General features: G+C 31.2%; 2 protein-coding genes across 4 annotated transcripts; one reads left to right on the top strand and one right to left on the bottom strand.

The window, feature by feature from the left end:
* LOC109356906 lies at window positions 627-2,688 on the bottom strand. Of its 2 annotated transcripts, none has more exons than XM_019600532.1 (5): window positions 2,215-2,688; window positions 1,796-2,125; window positions 1,366-1,705; window positions 1,181-1,276; window positions 627-1,073 (listed from the first exon to the last, which is right to left on the bottom strand). In XM_019600532.1, the coding sequence occupies exons 1-5, from the start codon at window positions 2,509-2,511 to the stop codon at window positions 964-966; spliced, it is 1,173 nt and encodes a 390-aa protein (XP_019456077.1). In that variant the 5' UTR covers window positions 2,512-2,688; the 3' UTR covers window positions 627-963. The 2 variants fall into 2 exon arrangements, with proteins under 2 accessions (XP_019456077.1, XP_019456079.1); XM_019600534.1 differs by having other exon boundaries at window positions 1,366-1,696.
* Window positions 14,621-17,830, top strand: LOC109356904 (rop guanine nucleotide exchange factor 5-like). 2 transcript variants are annotated; one of them, XM_019600530.1, is made up of 7 exons: window positions 14,621-15,159; window positions 15,327-15,443; window positions 15,549-15,703; window positions 15,951-16,025; window positions 16,115-16,405; window positions 16,632-16,988; window positions 17,090-17,830. In XM_019600530.1, the coding sequence occupies exons 1-7, from the start codon at window positions 14,847-14,849 to the stop codon at window positions 17,585-17,587; spliced, it is 1,806 nt and encodes a 601-aa protein (XP_019456075.1). In that variant the 5' UTR covers window positions 14,621-14,846; the 3' UTR covers window positions 17,588-17,830. The 2 variants fall into 2 exon arrangements, with proteins under 2 accessions (XP_019456075.1, XP_019456074.1); XM_019600529.1 differs by having other exon boundaries at window positions 14,622-15,159; window positions 15,309-15,443.

Here is an 18,106-nt window from a genome sequence, read left to right as displayed (position 1 = left end):
TAATAAGCCATATCAAGAAGTTTGACCAAGACAGAGTAAAAAAGAAATGGTCCACATAACAAATCACAAGTTTCAAAATGACAACTCTTTTGTATTTTACAGCTAGATGGGGCGGGAAACAAGACAATCCATATGCATATCCAATCTAGCACATCTCCACCACTCATTTGCATCAATTCCCCAACTCAGCAAGTTGAACTTATATTATATACCTCTGCCTTCACTTTTGTGTCCTATACACCACCCATGACTTGTCACTGTAGTGAAAATATCTGTGCACTCATGCATTCAATGTTTATCAAACGGATATTTTAATATAGGTCTACTTCGATTAGATATTATTATTTTAACTTTACCAACTTGATTAGTGCACGACAGAATTTCCTAGGTTCGGTGCATATTTCCATATAGTTTAGTCTTGAAAAGGCCAACATTAAATCGGTGGGAACAGCAAAAGGCTGATTTTAAGGAACTACATAATGTGCTGTCATTTACTTCATCAAGTATCATATCCCATTTCATACTCTTCTTTCACAAGCAAGAGATCTTACAAAGGATTACGGGCAATATTCAAAAACTTTTTGAAGAATTACTTGAATTTAACGCGTAGGCCAAATTAAACATAGAAGAAAACGACCCTTCACCTTATTAAAATTATAAATAATTATTATTATTAATAATAGTAATAATCAAAAATAAAAACGTAGAGCCTATCCCAAAACTGCTACTATCTAACATTCAAACAGTTTCTTCAAGAAACAGATCCAAATAGCTGCATCTCTCCCAAAAACCAGATGATTTATTTCATCTAAACTACCCAAAACACATTCTTGAATCGAACCTTAATCTTAACTTAATAGCAAAGATAACAAATAAATAAACTAATCTAACACAACCCAGCAAGTTTTACTGTCTTCTTCTCTAGTGAAGCGAATGTTATTCTTGATTTAACAATCAAAAGAGTCAGTAATTCCATTCTTGAGGCAAGCGCATTTCATAGCTTGTTGCCTCCTCTCGCCGCAAGTTTAACACTTGCTGCATGAGAATAGCATTCCTTCTGGCTAATAACGCATCTGCAAGAAAAGACAAACCAAAGTAAGACACATTTCAATCCAAAAAACATAGCTTACAGCAAAATATACAAAAATAAAAATCTCCCAAGACAAACTCTAGTACTTACTATAATTTGCGCCATAAGCATGTGCAAAGCGTTGCTGTGTTATGGAACTCAGGTCATCTATATTCAGGTTCACAGCATGAATGGCCTTCGCTGGTACTAAATTACACGAAAATGAGTAAGTAACAACCTAAAAGAGACAACTTTGATACTAATAAGATAATGAAAAACAAAGTTATGTGATTTACTTGTTTTCTTGCGAGGCTCGTGAGGGGCCACATATTGACGAGGCAAGAACACACCAGTTCCAGCACAACCCCTTTTCACACCAGATCCAGCGTTTGATACGGATTTTGACCCGTATCCGCTATGTGGTTGTACATGTTGATTTTGGGGATTAACTTGCAGATTGTGCCATGCAGGTTCGGTCAATGGGTAAGTGCATTTCACACTCCCATTCACAAACTCGTGACCCTTGTTCTTGGCTTGTAGCTGCTGCTGATAAGTAGAGAAAGCAGGCTTTGATTCTCTGCCCCATATAGAACCACACTGATGCTTCAACATCTGCTCCTGCTTCAACTGATGAATCTGAACAAGTTAAGAAATTATAAACAAATATTCAGTTACAATGATAAGCTTTTCATCAAAAGCATCCAAATAAGGTTACTATGTAAGTACCTCATGCCCCTGGTTGAGATTGTGATAACTGAATAGCGGTGTAGCGCGATTATTAGCTACAACGTGCTGAGCGAAACCACTGCGAACTCCTCTGTTCTGAAAATCGAATTTTGAACGGTCGCTACTTGTTTTCAACTTCGCAACTTGTTCTGCAGCGGCGTATATGGCATCCCAAGCGTCGTTAGAGAACGGTGTCGTATTTGGTGAAGGGACTCGAGAAGATCCATTTGGGCTCACATCGCTCGACCCGGGACCCTGACCCGACCAGTCTCCCATTCCACTTAGTGTGGACTGTGGCGAACCGAGTTTGACCCGAACCTTCTCCTGAACCTGATAAAAAGAAGAAAAATGTTTACTTAACCACAAAGGAATGGAAACCAGTGTTTGAATCTTACAATAAACGTTTGAAGTGTTCATACCTTAGGTTTGTGACAACTGTTATTGGGAACAGCGAGTTGACTCGGGAGAGTTTCGTGAAGCGAAGCCTGACTCAGTCGGCGAGTCAACCCAGCGAAGAATTCCTCCTCGTCGCTACTCTCTGTTTCAGTAGAACCTGCAACCGACTCTACCGGTGAGTTGATATGTTCCATCCCGAACGAGTCAAACTCGTAAGGGAACTCAGACGGGAAACCAAACTCGGCTTCCAACTCAGAAGCGTTTCCACCGGTCTTCTTATTTTCCTTATCGAACTCAACATCGTAAGAAGCTTTCGCCATAACGAGAAGAATAGAAATAAAATGGAATAAGAGAATAAGGAAGAGAGGGTTATGGTTATGGAACCGTTACGAATTGTGGTGATTAGTGAAGAATGAGAAAGTTGCTGGTTGATGAAGATTTAAAATCGACACAGCTGTTACTAGGGACCACAGTAGAGCAGAGAAATGAGAGAGAAAGGGAAAGTTAGAGAGAGAATAGAGAGTCGAAATGGAAGTGAGTTGGAAGATAGAATGTTGAAGACAAGTTGCTTTTATTAAGAATTCAAGGGTCACTTTGAGACATTTCAAAATCAAAATCCTATTTTATCATATACTTATATTACTTTTATTTAATTAAAAGTATCTAGTATTTGACTTTTATATAGTATTATTGTATCATCTATTATTTATATTTAATATGTATAACTTATTATTTAAATAAATAGTGTATGATATAATAATTGTATATAAATTTTTATACTAATAATATATATATATATTACACTCTTAAATATAATGTTTATACAAACTTTGTCTATTAGTTTAAGGTTGATTATTTGCTCACAAATATTAAAATGTTAATAATTCATTTATTAAGAACAATATTAGTTTCAAATGGTAGTCAAACATCTTCAAATAGATGAATTCTTTGCTTGCAAATGAATACTAATAATATTACCAAAAACTATAATGTTTATATGCTAAATATTTATATAGTAATCATTTTATTATTGAATACTCATTTTTCTTACTTATATTTAATATCAAATATGAATAGTAATTGTTAGTAGATGCTTTTTTATATATAATAATAAAACCAACTAGAGGGAGAGAAATGAAGATGTTGGCAAACAACTGGAACAGTGGCCCACTGGTTTGGGACGTATGTCCTATTGTGCTACCCATCTGCCATGTGGATACTCTATCAGACTATCACTATTGTTTCACATTTTAAATTGATTGAGCGGCAAGGTTACAGAGGGTGATATATATGTGTGTGGATTGGTCTAATTTTGAGTTAGATTAGTCAAAAATAAGCCACCGATTCATTTATACTTCATTTGGTTAGAGGGAAAAAAAGTAAGAAGATAAAAATATGTGAGAAAAAACTTGAAAAGATAGAAAAAGATGAGAAATTTTATATTGTTTGATTGTATAGAAAAAGAAAATAAATGAGTGATTTTATTCTTTCACTCTTTTTCCCTCATTTTCTCTTCATATAAGAGAAGAACAAATTTTGGTGGGTCTCACTTCTTCTTTTACTCTTTCCTCTTATATTCTCTCCTCAACCAAATGAGAGAAAGAATCTCCCCATCTTCTCTCCTCTCCTTCTCTTTCTCCTCTCTTTCTCTCCAACCACCAAATAAAGGCTTATAGTTCTTTGAAAATGTTTTAGACAAAACAATCAAATTCTACTCATTCTATATCAACTCTTTAATCCATTTATCTACAATTTGTTTCAAGAATGGGAGAAAAAGTTTAAAATATGTGCACTGATAATGTAAAGTTTTTTATACAGTTACATTATTCATCATTGATTTGTATTACTTTTATTTAACAGTCAATGATAATTAATAAATCAATGATATATAATTTATTTACAATAGTGTCATATTAAATTCTTGGAAAAATATGAAGTGAATATTGAACAATCATTCACTGAATGGATTCATGATTTTGGAAGAAATAATTTATCTTATATTATATTAGGAGATATTTTTAATATAAAAAAAATAACATATATACTATAGGTGCGAGATGGACCTACAACTTCTGTTTATTTTTCCTGGCCTCCATGTTTGTTATTATCTTTTGACAAACAAAATCAAAATTTTGCATAGAGGGAATTAGGATTCCTCACACAATTCCAGTATTTGTCGTTGTTCCTTGTCCTTATTTAATTTGAGTAACTCTGGTATTTTATAATATTTGTTTTGAAATTGGGTTGTGTTAATGACATTCATACACAAATAGAAATAAATTAAATTAATATTGGAAATCTAAATCCAAGTAGTGTTGATATATAAAAAAAGAAAATAATATATTTTCCTACTAAATTCTTCTATTAATCATTTTGTCTATAAGAAAATGATGTATGTTATAAAGTGTACTTTATTTATTAATGATTGATGATCAGAAGTAACATCTATTATTTTCTTATAAATAAGAAAATTATTAAGATAATGTAGCATTACTTTTATAAAAAATATTATTTTCATCATCAAAAGTATCGTAATTAAGAAATTTTTTTGTATAGAAACATATATAATACATCATATTTAAAAACAATTGTATTTATATTTTTTAATATTATTTATGACAAAATTTTAATTAAAATTAAATGTTATCAAAATTTCATTATTTATCATATAGTCTCCACACAATATTTCTCCCCAATTAAATGAAATTTTGTGTGTTCACAAAAAAAGAGAGAGAACGTGTGAGGCATTTATTGAAGGTTCTATCTATGTATGAATGTATGATGGGTATTTGTGTTTCCACAGAAGTCCCGTGAAGCAGAGTAAACAACCATTTCTTTCATGGCCCAGTCGCTGCTGCACATAATCATCGGATTCCAAATTTATCCTTCAATTTCATTAATTCCATTTCCCGCCGAAAACAACATCACCCACAGACAAGTGGCAGAGCCTCATCACATTGGTATCCGTAAAACGCATATCATTAGTTTTCCTTTCTACATTTCTACCATTTATAATCATCAAAGCTTTATAGTCAAAGTTTATTAGGGAGATGTAAACAAATCATTTTCATTATATATATAAAAATAAGAACTTACTTTTCAAGTAATAGAGAAGATCTTGGTTCTAATGTTTACCTTTATGCCCATTCCAAATCATTTGTCATATAAATACTTGTAATTTATTTTGCATACATGCTTTGCCTAATACTTTTAGCTACATTTAATTTAGAAAACAATGTATTTATAAGCTAACAATTAGAGTTCAGATTATTTTTATCAAAATCACAAATCTAATTTTAGAATCTCTAACTTGCTAAGATAGAAAACTTTGTTTTATATTTTAATGTTGGTGTAAAACATAAAAAGTTGAAATGTCAAATGATCAAATTAAGAAATACATACTAACGAGTTTCGTTCAAGTAATATATGTTTGATTTTCATTAAGCAAAGTCTCGGATTTGAGTCTTGTATATTAAAAAATATATACTTGAAGAATTAGTCTCATATACCTATGAATGTTCTTGACTCGGACAGAATTACCTCTAATATAAGGATAGACGTAGAAACAAAAAAAATTATGAAACAGATAATATTTAACCTGCGCCCTAGTCACTTCTAACTTATGAGGTTTTCTTGTTGGGGAAATGGATACGGACCGGCCACATATGATGATAAGTGTTAGGTACCAACCAGTCAACATCAATCTTTGTTGCCCAATGTGATCACCATATTCTAATGGAAGTACATTTGTTGTACTATGAGTTATGCCACTACATGTATCAGTAGTTTGTCATTTGTTGAAAAAAAACATTTAAATTAAAAAATTAGTAATTAATTAATTTTCTGACCAATCATAATTAATAGCACATACAATGTAATAACACGTGGAACAATAAATATGTACTTTTTTTCATAGCACCTCTTCCACAAGAGGTGATGGTACATACATTAATACATAAAATGAGATAACAGATATATTACCCTTTTATTAAGCTAACAATTTAAAATGAATAAAATCAGTATATTAATTCTTATACAAATCTTTATATTTACAAGAAAGTAATACATATCACTTATAAGTCAATCATTAATAATTTAAATACTATTTTATGACATATATTACTTTTTTTATGGCGTAAAAGAATTTGTCACATGATATATTATTTTTCATGTCAAACTTTTTTAATAGCATAAGTCCAATTTTTACATGTGATACTAGAGGTGAGCATGGGTTGGGTTCGGCGGGTAACGACTTATCCCTTATCTGATCATAAATATTGGTCGGGTCATTTTTTGAACTATGATATGATTTTAAACTCGATTAAATATAATGCATATAAACTCTAGATCCTAATTATTGAATTGGCCTATTTTTTGAATATGATCTCATCCTAAGAACCGATGAAACCCGACCATATTCAGACTCGATCGTAATCAAACCATACCGAAGAGGAGATAGAGTCAAGTCTTTCTCACCCTATTGCATTACAAAACCTCATAGGCTGAAAAACTCAACAAGCACCATGAAATTCTTTTTTATTTAGTATTTTATATATTCACTTTATTTCAAATATACTTAATATAAATATATTCGAGTTTAAGAAATTATAGGTATCTTTATAAGAATACAAGATTGAAAATAACAGAGAATTATAAAAGAAACCTATAACAATAATAAAATATCAGTTATAAATATTAACCGAGGTATTCATTTACAAGTTTTTTGTTTCTAAAAAAAGCGAATAAATTTCAAGTCTCTTTGATTACTTTATACTTAAATATTGATTATCTGATTTTCTAATATGTATTAACCATTAATTTTATCTTTTTTAAGTTGGACTTAATTGGAATTTCCCTTTTCCGAAATTTAAAAAAAAAAATGTGTCATGTTAGTTCTTTATTTTGTACTATTGAAAACAAACGAACAGTCAAATAGTAAAAAGTATAGAGATAAGAAAAAAATACAAGAGATTTGGTAACGAAGTTCGACCAATTGTGCCTACGTCCCCGGGAGCGTTGAGCAGCTACCACTATATATTATTAGTGAATAATGATTAGTGTTTGACTATTCTTCTCCTTATTACATTAGATTTACATAACATAAATATATAGTCATCTATGTCAACCCTTTACATCAGCTCAAAATCATAACATAACTTGTATAGCTGTTATCTAGAGATATGAGTCATTGTACAACATGTACTATAATATCATTAAATATCTCTATTTTGAGTTAGAGTTTTCTCCTATTATGAAGAGACTAATACGGGACAAAGATGATTACCAAGGTTAAAACAAAGTTGTTTAAGTATAAATTACTTTATATGCCTAAAGTTAAAGAAATGTACTAATGGTTTCATCTGTTGTGTGGAACCCTCTGTTATTTGTGTGATATGATTCGCAGTCCAGCAGGAAAATCCGAAATTTTGTTTATAGTAGCAAGAAAGGGAAATTCTGAGGCTTCTGCGGCTCTGCATAAAGAGTTGTATCATATGTATAATTTAATTGAATATTTGTATCTCTTCCTCACTTTTTATTTTATTATATAATAGACACACGTATTTCTGGGGAAAATAACATAAAATAAGTTGACTCACTTAAAGTGTACACAAACATATTTGGTTACTTTAATTCAAAATGGACAATTGGACCACATTCCATGTTGATCAAATGGATGGGATTTCTTTGGGAGAATCTTCTATGAGGTCTTTTAAATGCATTACATGGTTGAAGATAAGAAATTAAATAAAGGAATAGAAAAGAGAAACAAGGTGGAGAGAAATTCTTTAAAAATAACTACACTTTGATCTTCTTTTTTTGGTTTGATATGTGAGTAAAAGGAGGTATAAGAAGAGTAAGAGTGGCGAAAATAAAGAGTAAAACTGAGAACTGGAGATGGTGATGGAATAATTGGGTTGTACTTTTATTTGAGCTCAAAATCATGGTTGAAGCAAAGTTATAAAATTTATAAAATTAAAGGGATGGAGACCGTTTTCAATAGTGTCACATTCTCTATCCCAAACTAATCATATATTAACATATGGATAAAATAAAAATTCTAAAAACAAAAAAGTAATAAAATAGATCACTCTGATTGACTTGAGACATGGAATGAAGCATTGTTTAAGATATGTGTTCTTCATCCAAATTAAGAGAAAAATTGGCAATCAAATATCTTAAAGTTGGTTAGAATGACATGATTAAATAATATATTTTTCAAAAATACTTTTAACCCAATTATGTCTATGAGAGTGTAAATTTTTTAACACGGTCAACACTATTCACATGATGAAATGTCAATTTTGCAAATGGGTTGCCAAGCACATCATATGAGGTAACATAGTTTGATGAATGAAAATTTTCTTCTTCTACATAAATGGTATTAATGTTCAAATTTGTATACAAATAAGGAAACCAGTATAAGACATTGACATGCAGAGATTCACTGAATAATCTATTCATAGAATTTGGCTTTTTACACCTCCAGCTTCTTACCGATCTTATATCAAAAGCATTGTAGTCTTGTAGAGAATAATGGAAAGTTACAGAGAAATAAACTTAAAAGAATATCAACGATTCTTGTTATTCTTATATTAAACTTATTAATTGAATTTGATGAGTTGTATAAGAGAAAACAAGTATGAGTAGCTTATTATTCGGTGTGAATAAAAACAAATGTGCAAACAATAGGAACTAAAGGACAATGATAAGAGGTGTCTTCGTCTGAAACTTTATGCAACATGGGCTACAATGGTTCTACTTTATTACTTATTCTATGAAAGTGTCGTCCTCAGTGTGCTACAGTTATGGGCAGCACCAACTACTGTCGAAGGTGCACATGCCTTCACTTTTACGAGCCATTCTATTCCATTGTCGTGCCTTATTCTAGACACATATTATCCATTCCGTATTGTCCGAGAATATTTAATTACAAGGGTTCACTAAATGTTAATTAAGTAGTAGTGGCTTAGATTGTGATCAAAGTTTATTTTATATCTGAAATTTTTCACCTTAGTGCTAACTTTTACGAAGTTCAATTCATTTATGTTCATAGATAGTCTGATATGATGGTTTTAAGGATAAAATAAGATGTTTTCGTATTCCTTGGAGTTGAACTTAATATAGCAATGTAAAGAGATTGTGTTGACATACTAGTGTAATACATAATATAATACATGCAAATAGCCAACATGTACCCTTTAATACATTAGGCGTAAATATCGGATGGAGATATGCTGTCCCCAATTATGTTCTCAATCACGTCCTTGACCAATTACAATAAAGTAAAATTGAAAAAATTATAAATATTTAATTTTTTTTAACCAATGTGATATAATATGATTGGTCTGTCATAGAATTTGAGACAAGATATTTGATAGAAGATCCTAGTGAATAAATATCAATCTCAACCAAACCAAAGATGATGCATTTAATGGTTCGCCGAGGAGGTCATGATGAATATGATGTTGGTTGAAGAGAAGGCCCATAACATGTGCATTTACTTAGTAATGCAGAATACCTGAAACAACCCTTGTGGTGAATAGTAGGAATTAGTAGAAACCGACTTTGCCATTATACTTTAGAATGAGATTTGAGGCGAGTAAAAGACAAAAATTATATGGTATAATTCAACACATGATCACATGTTATTCGTGTTTATATGTGTTTATTCAATTATTAGTAATAACATTTATTTTACACAATATAGATAGTTCCTATCGATTAATTTAATTTCAAATTTTTATCATGTTTTCAAATTGTGGTTTCTAATTATTTATAACGTTCTTCTACAATAATTTATTGTTCCAATGTGTAGTTAATTAGAAGAAAATATTATAAGGTAAGAATGACAATAATGGATAATCACTACGTCACATGATTAGTACTACTGCAACAGAAAATCAGATTTAAAAAAAATGTAGCAGCAAATTAGAACAACAATAGCAAGCAATTAAGCTTGGAATCCTTTTCAAGATCACAGTTTATGTCACACATAAGATTAAAGTGCACTCATTTCTATTACGCAGTTTTGAATAATGGATTATACATATCTACATTATGCACAGAATTCAGGTGAACCATTCTAATTGGCTTTTACTGAGAGTATAGATACAACCTATGATTCACAAAATCTATTGTAATACTTGTTGTACACAATGAAGATGTAACATATGCACTAAAAAAAAACAAGATGATGGGATATTAGATGAGGAAATACTTGAGTCAACGATGGTTCTGAGTCATATGGGTCGAGATCATTTCATATACCATCTATGCAGAATGAACATCTTTTTATTAGGAATGATTAAATATAATATCCTTGTTGTCACCTATACACAATTTTTAATCACCATATAGCTTTAACTTTTGATTTGGGCCTGGCTTAGAATTATCCAAGAAAAACTTAAGTGGAAGCATTGGACCTAGTTGTAACACCTAATAAGCATAGGAGCCTGAACTCATTATGGCTTCTTACTCTTACCTATCAGACCCATTAGGTGAACTCATCATGGGTTCCCCTTAAAGTTAGATCAAAGAAGGGGAAGAGGAAAAAAACACCCCATTTTAGATTTGAACCCTAGGAAAGTAGCTTTAAATCATACATTTTATAAAATTTCAATTATACCTTTATTTTTTTTCCCTTTCGCTTACCCATTTTAAGCGTAGAGATTATCAAATAGCATGAATTTTAACTCTAAGGATAATATCTTTTTCATAGTTAGACCATATGCTGCACTGATTTCATGTGGTGAGTAATCACTTCCACAATTTCACTTTTTTTTAGTGCGGCTTAATCGAATAAGGATTCTCTTTGTTAACGGAAAGATAAATACATGTTTTTACTTTTGTTTTTAATGAAAAATGTAATTTTATTGTAATCAAATAGATTATATCATTGAAAATTGTATTTTTCTTTGTTTTTTGAAACATTTATTTTATATTAATGAAGAGGTTTCTAATACCTTAATTAATACTCTGTATTAAAAGAAGATGGAGAGATAAAAAACACATGATTTTGAAGCATATTTCACCATTCAACCACAGATTGCTTTTCCATCATGGAACATAATCATATTTGGACCATATATGTCCGAACTGCTCAAGAATTCAAAACCTTGATGTGATTAAAACTCAGAATATACTGTTCTGTTCACAGATTAAAGTTGGCACACATGAATCATTAAATTAGAGAATGCTGTTTAATTATTATTGCCACAAAATGAAAAATTAGTATTTAGTTGGACTAGTTATAATGTCATCATCACTGAACCAAACATTATCCTACATGCAAAAAAGGAAAGATTTGAAAAGGGCGATTGCATTGGCAGGGTCCAAGTGTGTGTATAAAATAAACTTTGGAAAAGTAGGAACCAAAGTTCAACGGTTAACATTGTCTTTGCTTTCCCAAACGGATATAAAAACTTAGGTCTTTTCAGTGTAATTCACTTTGCTATGTGTCCTAGCCGTTGTTGACCCTTTTCACTTGTTGCCTTTGATTCTTTTGTTGGGTTCCAAGTACATCGAGAATTTTGAATTTTAAAGTAGTTAACTTAAAACTACTTGAACAATCAAAGTGATATATGTATTTTGGTTATGTTTAGATAAGGTTTTAGATTCCAAACTCTTGTAATGAAAGAATGTATAACACAAGAGTTTTATCCTCTTCATAAATCTTTTATAACTCAACCAAATTGGTTAGAATTGAAGTCATTTCAAGAAACAATTGTCTTGGCTTACACTGACATCTCATTTAAAAAGTTAGTAAATGATTAATTTTTTTTTAAAAATTGACTAAAATATATCTATATTATTTTTTCATATATTTTCACGCTTAATTTTCCATTATAAATTCGATTACAATCCCAATAAGTGCAGATATTTTTTTGGAATTTTTTGTATCAAGAGAACAATTAGCAAGAGATATAATATATTGAAAAGTGAAGAAAAGTATATAAAATAGTTTCATGTGCATTGGAAAAATTACCAAGAGGAAATGATATATTGAAAAGTGAAGAAAAAGTTGGAAGATAAATTAAGAATGATTATTAAATTTATGAGAAAAAAATACTTATAAAAATAAGGGTAGATATGAAAAAAAAATACATATATTTTTTTTTCTTGATTTTATAAAACATTAAAATATATTGAATATGATTAAAAAAATGGAATAAGGGGAGTAGTTAAGAAGCTAGCCAATTAAATAGGAATTGTTTATTCAAATTAACTGATTATACAGCTGGTATATTGGTCCATTTAGCTAGAGAGAAAAAAGTATTTATGTTTAGATGCTTATTTAGAAAATTTATATAGTATAATAAAGAATCCCTATTTGCTCTTCTTCATGACGGAATAATTAGTGGAGTATTATTTGGAGAGAATTCAATATTAATGGTAGTTAGTGGTGAGATGAAAAGATAAAATGAGAAATAAAATTTCTGTTTGTGTGTTTTAGTTAAATATGAAATAGCTACATTGGTTTAAGTAAACATAAGTCATTCTTATTGACTTATCAATCATAGCTTATAAGATAATGACTTATCTAAATTATATTTATCAAATAAATTATTTAAGTAACTTATTGAACCCCAATGGTATTGTTAAGCTCTTTAAGTAACTTATAAATACCATTGAGGGTTTTGTTTAGTGAACTTATAAGAACCATCAATGTTATTGCTAAACACACTACATATATAGAAGTTACTATACGTGAAATATTACCTATAGTACCTATAACATGCTTTTGTTTTTTGTCTATTTTAACTTTAAATTCATAGCTAGACTTGATCCTTTATTTCCTTCCCTCAAATTGTACCTGATACAGGTGAAATCATCAAATATCAACAAATAAATCTAACTAATTCATTGCTGAGTTTAAGAGCTTCTATGTTTTTCTTTCCAAGTTTCAATGAGAATGTACAAGCTAGTTATACACAAAAGAAGTTGAGAATTTCTGAGTTAATTTTGACGAATATTATTAGTAGCATAATAGTACTAAACATTTTTTTATGAATACTGTTACACAACATGGAAATTTTGGCAAAATTCAGTTATCATGGTCAAGATTTGAACATGACTATTGAATAAATCAAAGTTATGAAACACAGTCCCTAACTCGAGTCAGTAGTAATACCAATACTAATTCATTCAGACATTTCTTTTGAAAAAATCATTCATATTAAATATTTTTCCTTTTGATGATGTAATGCAGACAATTCTATTTAAACATATTAAAAGGCATTAATTATATAGCGACTTTGTTTCCGAATTCATTATTGCATTTTGTTTTATTTGAATCATCATGTGCGTCCATTTATTTGATAAGAAAATTATTTTAAATTTCCGTCTCAAACATCCAAGAGTTATCAATAAAATGATGTCAAAATATTAGTATTATTGCATGACCTAGAATTAATATAGTCTATGTTATTGACCTACAATAAATTCATTAAATTTAAATTATTAATACATTTTAATATTGTAAATATATTAAACCAATAATAGCAGACAATGTAATAATTTATTGACTATCAAACCCTAACAAAATGTGTAATTTGAGAATTTAACGTACAGGGGATGATAATGGTTACTTGGATTCATGAATACTCGTCAATAATACCTGTAATGAGTCGGGTTTGAATTCATGTTTTTGGACCTACGAATAATTAAGACCAAAGATTTTGAAACTTACTCCGAGTTTGAGTAATGAGATACTCAAACTCACAAGTACTCAAAGTTGTCTAGAGCTGCAATCTATATATATGTAATATAATTAAACATATTTTCAATCATAATTGTGATTATATATTATAAAAGATTGTTGATATAATGTTTATGAATTATGTTAATGAAGAGGTTATATAATTGATATGTTTTATTTTCTTATTTTAAATTATATTTTTCAATAAAACACGTGCACACAACAAATATATACGTTATTTACAATTTTGTAAATATTTTTTGAATTTCTGAGTACCTATAAATCTGATAGATATCAAAGACCAAAAGTAAAAGACTCAACCGATACCTAAACATATATAGAGGTTCAAAAACGGTACACCAAATTTACTCAATATATTATTTAGACCAACAAGACTCATTGCCAATATTTATATGTTTTCCTAGGTTAATGAATCTCAGAAAATATCCCAATTGTCTAATTTAGAGAAGGGTGTTTGAGCTTCATAAAACAACCAAATAAGAAATTAAGGCCAAAAAAGTAATTACACCTGATTGATTATATTTTTTTGAGTGTACCAAGAAAATTTTGAGTTAGAATAGAGCGAAAAGCGGAGAGAGACGTTGTCATGGCACGTGGCTTTTGACACTCAAATTTGGATTTGGAAATTTGGAACAACAAATACAAATAACAGATGAAGAAGTATTGTCCATTATCACAAACCTTTTCGGAAAAAGTCATAATATTCTTAATTCCTTTGTCTACCTCAACGGTCCCTTCACTTCACTCACTATAATCTATAAAACCAACTCACATGTTCTTCTTCATAATCTATGACTGTACCTCTAGCTATGCAGAGAACTGGTGAGAGTAGAGAGAGAAAAACAACTTGGTGATTACTACTACTACTACCCCATTTGCCTTTTGTGTCTTAAAAAGCAAAACTTTGTTGTTGAGGAAAAGTTATTGTTGTCAAAGATGGAGGCTTTATGCAACAAGGATGAAAATTTTCATAAGAAAAGAGATGGGTTTCGGTCTTGTGGAACTAAGAACAAGTCCATCAATGGTTCCAGTTTGGAGAGTAGAGCAACAAGTTCCAGTGGATCGTGTTCATCAGGTTCTACTGAAAAAGCAAAAACAGCAAAAGGGTCTTCTTCTCCAACTCCTCTTGGTTGGCCTATTCGGAAAGCTGCAGTTTCCAAATGCAGCAAATCAGATGAAAAAGAAAATCATCATTCTCAGTTGGACTTGGATGGTACTAAATTTACCACTATAAGATCAAAAATTTCAGGTAAATTGGATAGGGTGCAAAAACTTTGGAAATATTTGAATGTTGATGAGGTTTTGAATTTTGGAAATATGTATGTATTTGAAATAAAAGCACACTTTAGGTGGGTTAAGTAATGAATATTTATATGGTTGTTGTTCAATAATTACTAGGAAAATTTGTTGGAACAGAGATTAACATGATGAAGGAAAGGTTTGCAAAATTACTACTTGGTGAAGACATGTCAGGATGTGGAAAAGGGGTTTGCACTGCTATGGCCATCTCAAATGCTATTACTAATCTGTGTGGTATGCTTTCTTTGTTATACACATTGATATAAGTTATGCTCTAATTAAGAAATTGTTGAAAAAGAAAAAATAATTTACTGAATTTGAATTTGATGAAACATGTAGCCACTGTATTTGGGAAATTATGGAGACTAGAACCTCTGCAATGTGAAAAGAAAGAAATGTGGCGAAGAGAGATGGACTGGCTACTTTGTGTTAGTGATCACATTGTTGAGTTAATACCTTCTTGGCAAACATTTCCTGATGGAAGTAAACTAGAGGTAAATTTGAATTAATCCTCACCTGTTGCTCTATTTTTAACTACCAAGTACCAAGGTTATAACTTCGAATTAGAGCTCAATGCTTTGTCACCGAATATAAATTATGATAGAGTATTATGGCGTTGTTCGATCCATGTATCCGATCCCGCTCAATGGGATAAAGGCTTTGTTGTTGTTGTTGTTGTTGTTGTAAGGTTATAACTTTGAATTATGAATTATGATGTTTCTGATATCGTGCATTCTGCAGGTAATGACTTGCAGGCCCAGATCAGACATTTTTATCAATCTTCCAGCTCTTCATAAACTTGACAACATGCTTCTTGTAAGTATGGGAACTTTTTTATTTGAATGTATATTATAAGTTGATAGAGAAGTCATTCTGAGGTTTTCATGTAAACCCTTTTATCACAGGAAATTTTAGACAGTTTCACTGCTACAGATTTTTGGTATGTTGACCAAGGAATTGTAGCCCCAGAAGCAGATGGATCAGCCTCTTTTCGGAGAAGAATTCAGCGGCAAGAGGAGAAGTGGTGGCTCCCTGTACCGCGTGTTCCCCCTGCGGGTCTCAGTGATAAATCAAGAATTCAGTTGAATCACACAAGAGAATGTGCAAACCAAATACTAAAAGCAGCCATGGCTATCAATAGCACTGCTTTAGCTGAAATGGAAGTTCCCGAGTCATATTTGGAAGCCCTTCCTAAGGTCTATTTACAAGATAAATTTATTTTCATGTCATTGTATGATTAGCACATATGGTCAAAAAAGTATATTGGATTTATTACAAACACTGCAAGTTACTTTGCAGCATCATAAACTCAAGAAGCAAACACATTTTTTTCGTTCTAGATACGTGCATACCATCTTCAGAAAGAAGGTCCAGGTCATATTCTGCACACTATCTTATACATAATGTTTTCTGATTTTTCAGAATGGAAGAACTTGCTTGGGGGATTTTATTTATCGCTACATCACATCAGACCAATTCTCTCAGGAGTGCTTGCTTGATTGCCTAGACCTGTCTTCTGAACATGTTGCACTAGAGATTGCAAACCGCGTGGAAGCCTCAATTTATGTATGGCGTCGAAGAGCGCACTCAAGAGCCCCAACTAATGCAAATCGTTCAACTACAAAGTCGTCATGGGAAATGGTCAAGGACTTCATGGCAGACGGAGATAAGAGAGAATTGCTTGCCGAAAGAGCTGAAAATATTTTACTTTCATTGAAGCAAAGATTCCCAGATTTAACTCAAACTACCCTGGATACCAGCAAGATCCAATGCAACAAGGTTCCATGCTTCTCCTTCTTATTTTTTCATCATTCACTTTTGATAAATACAATGTTTATCTTAAAATCTGAACATTGATTCATTTTATGTCAAACATTCAGGATGTTGGAAAATCTATACTAGAGAGCTATTCAAGAGTTTTGGAGAGCATGGCATTTAACATTGTAGCGCGTATAGATGATTTGCTATATGTCGATGACTTGACCAAACATTCAGATAGGTTTCCAAGGGTTCCGAAAGTTAATATGGTTTCTCAGCAGATGGTGTCACATTCAATGGCAGTGTCTGTCTCAGGCACTCCACACAAACCAGGTGTTGTTACACCTAGATTTTCACCCGCGCCGCTAATTAGTCCTGCAAGAGGAGGAGACAGAACTCCTTTCTCCACAACCAACAACAACATCGTTGTCGTCAAACCTCAACATCGTCGTGGCTTCGGGGTGAGGAGAGTATTGTCAAACTATCTTGGAGTAGAGACAAAAACTACAAAGGTATTTACCAATTCAACTGAGGTGAATTGTTCAAACACAAGTAACAATAAAGTACAACTGCCAGAACTTAAGAAGGAACCATATGCCATGAAAAGCAAGACAAAATGAAGGATCATGGTAGAAGTTGACTTGGGGAGGAAGTTACATTACAACAGAAGCTTTTTTGTAAACATTTATATCTGTTTTATAATATCATTAAGTGGTATTTATTGTTAGTTGAGAATGGAAATTCAAAGTGGTTGAGATTATTATTATTATAGTCTCTTACTGAAATATGAAACAGTTGAGATTGAAAGCAGTTGTTGTAAACTTGTAATACATGTTTTTGCATTTAAAATTAGTTGGAAATCACATTTGCATTTGAATAAGATTCAATGGCTAAATATGAAACTGAACTTCATAACATAGCAGCCATCCTCTCCTTGCATTTGTCACGGATTATACCAACTTCACCTACACCATACTTGTCATAGAGATTGTTTCTTTACAAAAATAAAGATTACAAAACAATATATGGAGTATGCCTAGAACATTTTTCTCCCTTCTTGATCATCTTTGTTAAAAATGACAACATCTACTTCAATTTCATCAAGTTAGAATCTTCAAAATCAAATGACTCAAACTCAT

The sequence above is a fragment of the Lupinus angustifolius genome, chromosome LG09, assembly GCF_001865875.1.
Source record: "Lupinus angustifolius cultivar Tanjil chromosome LG09, LupAngTanjil_v1.0, whole genome shotgun sequence".
NCBI lineage: Eukaryota > Viridiplantae > Streptophyta > Magnoliopsida > Fabales > Fabaceae > Lupinus > Lupinus angustifolius.
Note: the sequence above shows the minus strand (reverse complement) of the source record. Positions and strands in the feature narration are given on the sequence as shown.

Excerpts from the sequence above, each read along its gene's own strand:
- LOC109356906 (XM_019600532.1), bottom strand. The coding sequence starts at position 2,511 with ATGGCGAAAGCTTCTTACGATGTTGAGTTCGATAAGGAAAATAAGAAG. Across the intron at positions 2,126-2,214 it reads ACAGTTGTCACAAACCTAAG|GTTCAGGAGAAGGTTCGGGT; the intron begins GTATGAACACTT and ends TCTTTTTATCAG. Across the intron at positions 1,706-1,795 it reads ATCTCAACCAGGGGCATGAG|ATTCATCAGTTGAAGCAGGA; the intron begins GTACTTACATAG and ends TAACTTGTTCAG.
- LOC109356904 (XM_019600529.1), top strand. The coding sequence starts at position 14,847 with ATGGAGGCTTTATGCAACAAGGATGAAAATTTTCATAAGAAAAGAGAT. Across the intron at positions 15,704-15,950 it reads CTGATGGAAGTAAACTAGAG|GTAATGACTTGCAGGCCCAG; the intron begins GTAAATTTGAAT and ends TGCATTCTGCAG. Across the intron at positions 16,989-17,089 it reads GCAAGATCCAATGCAACAAG|GATGTTGGAAAATCTATACT; the intron begins GTTCCATGCTTC and ends TCAAACATTCAG.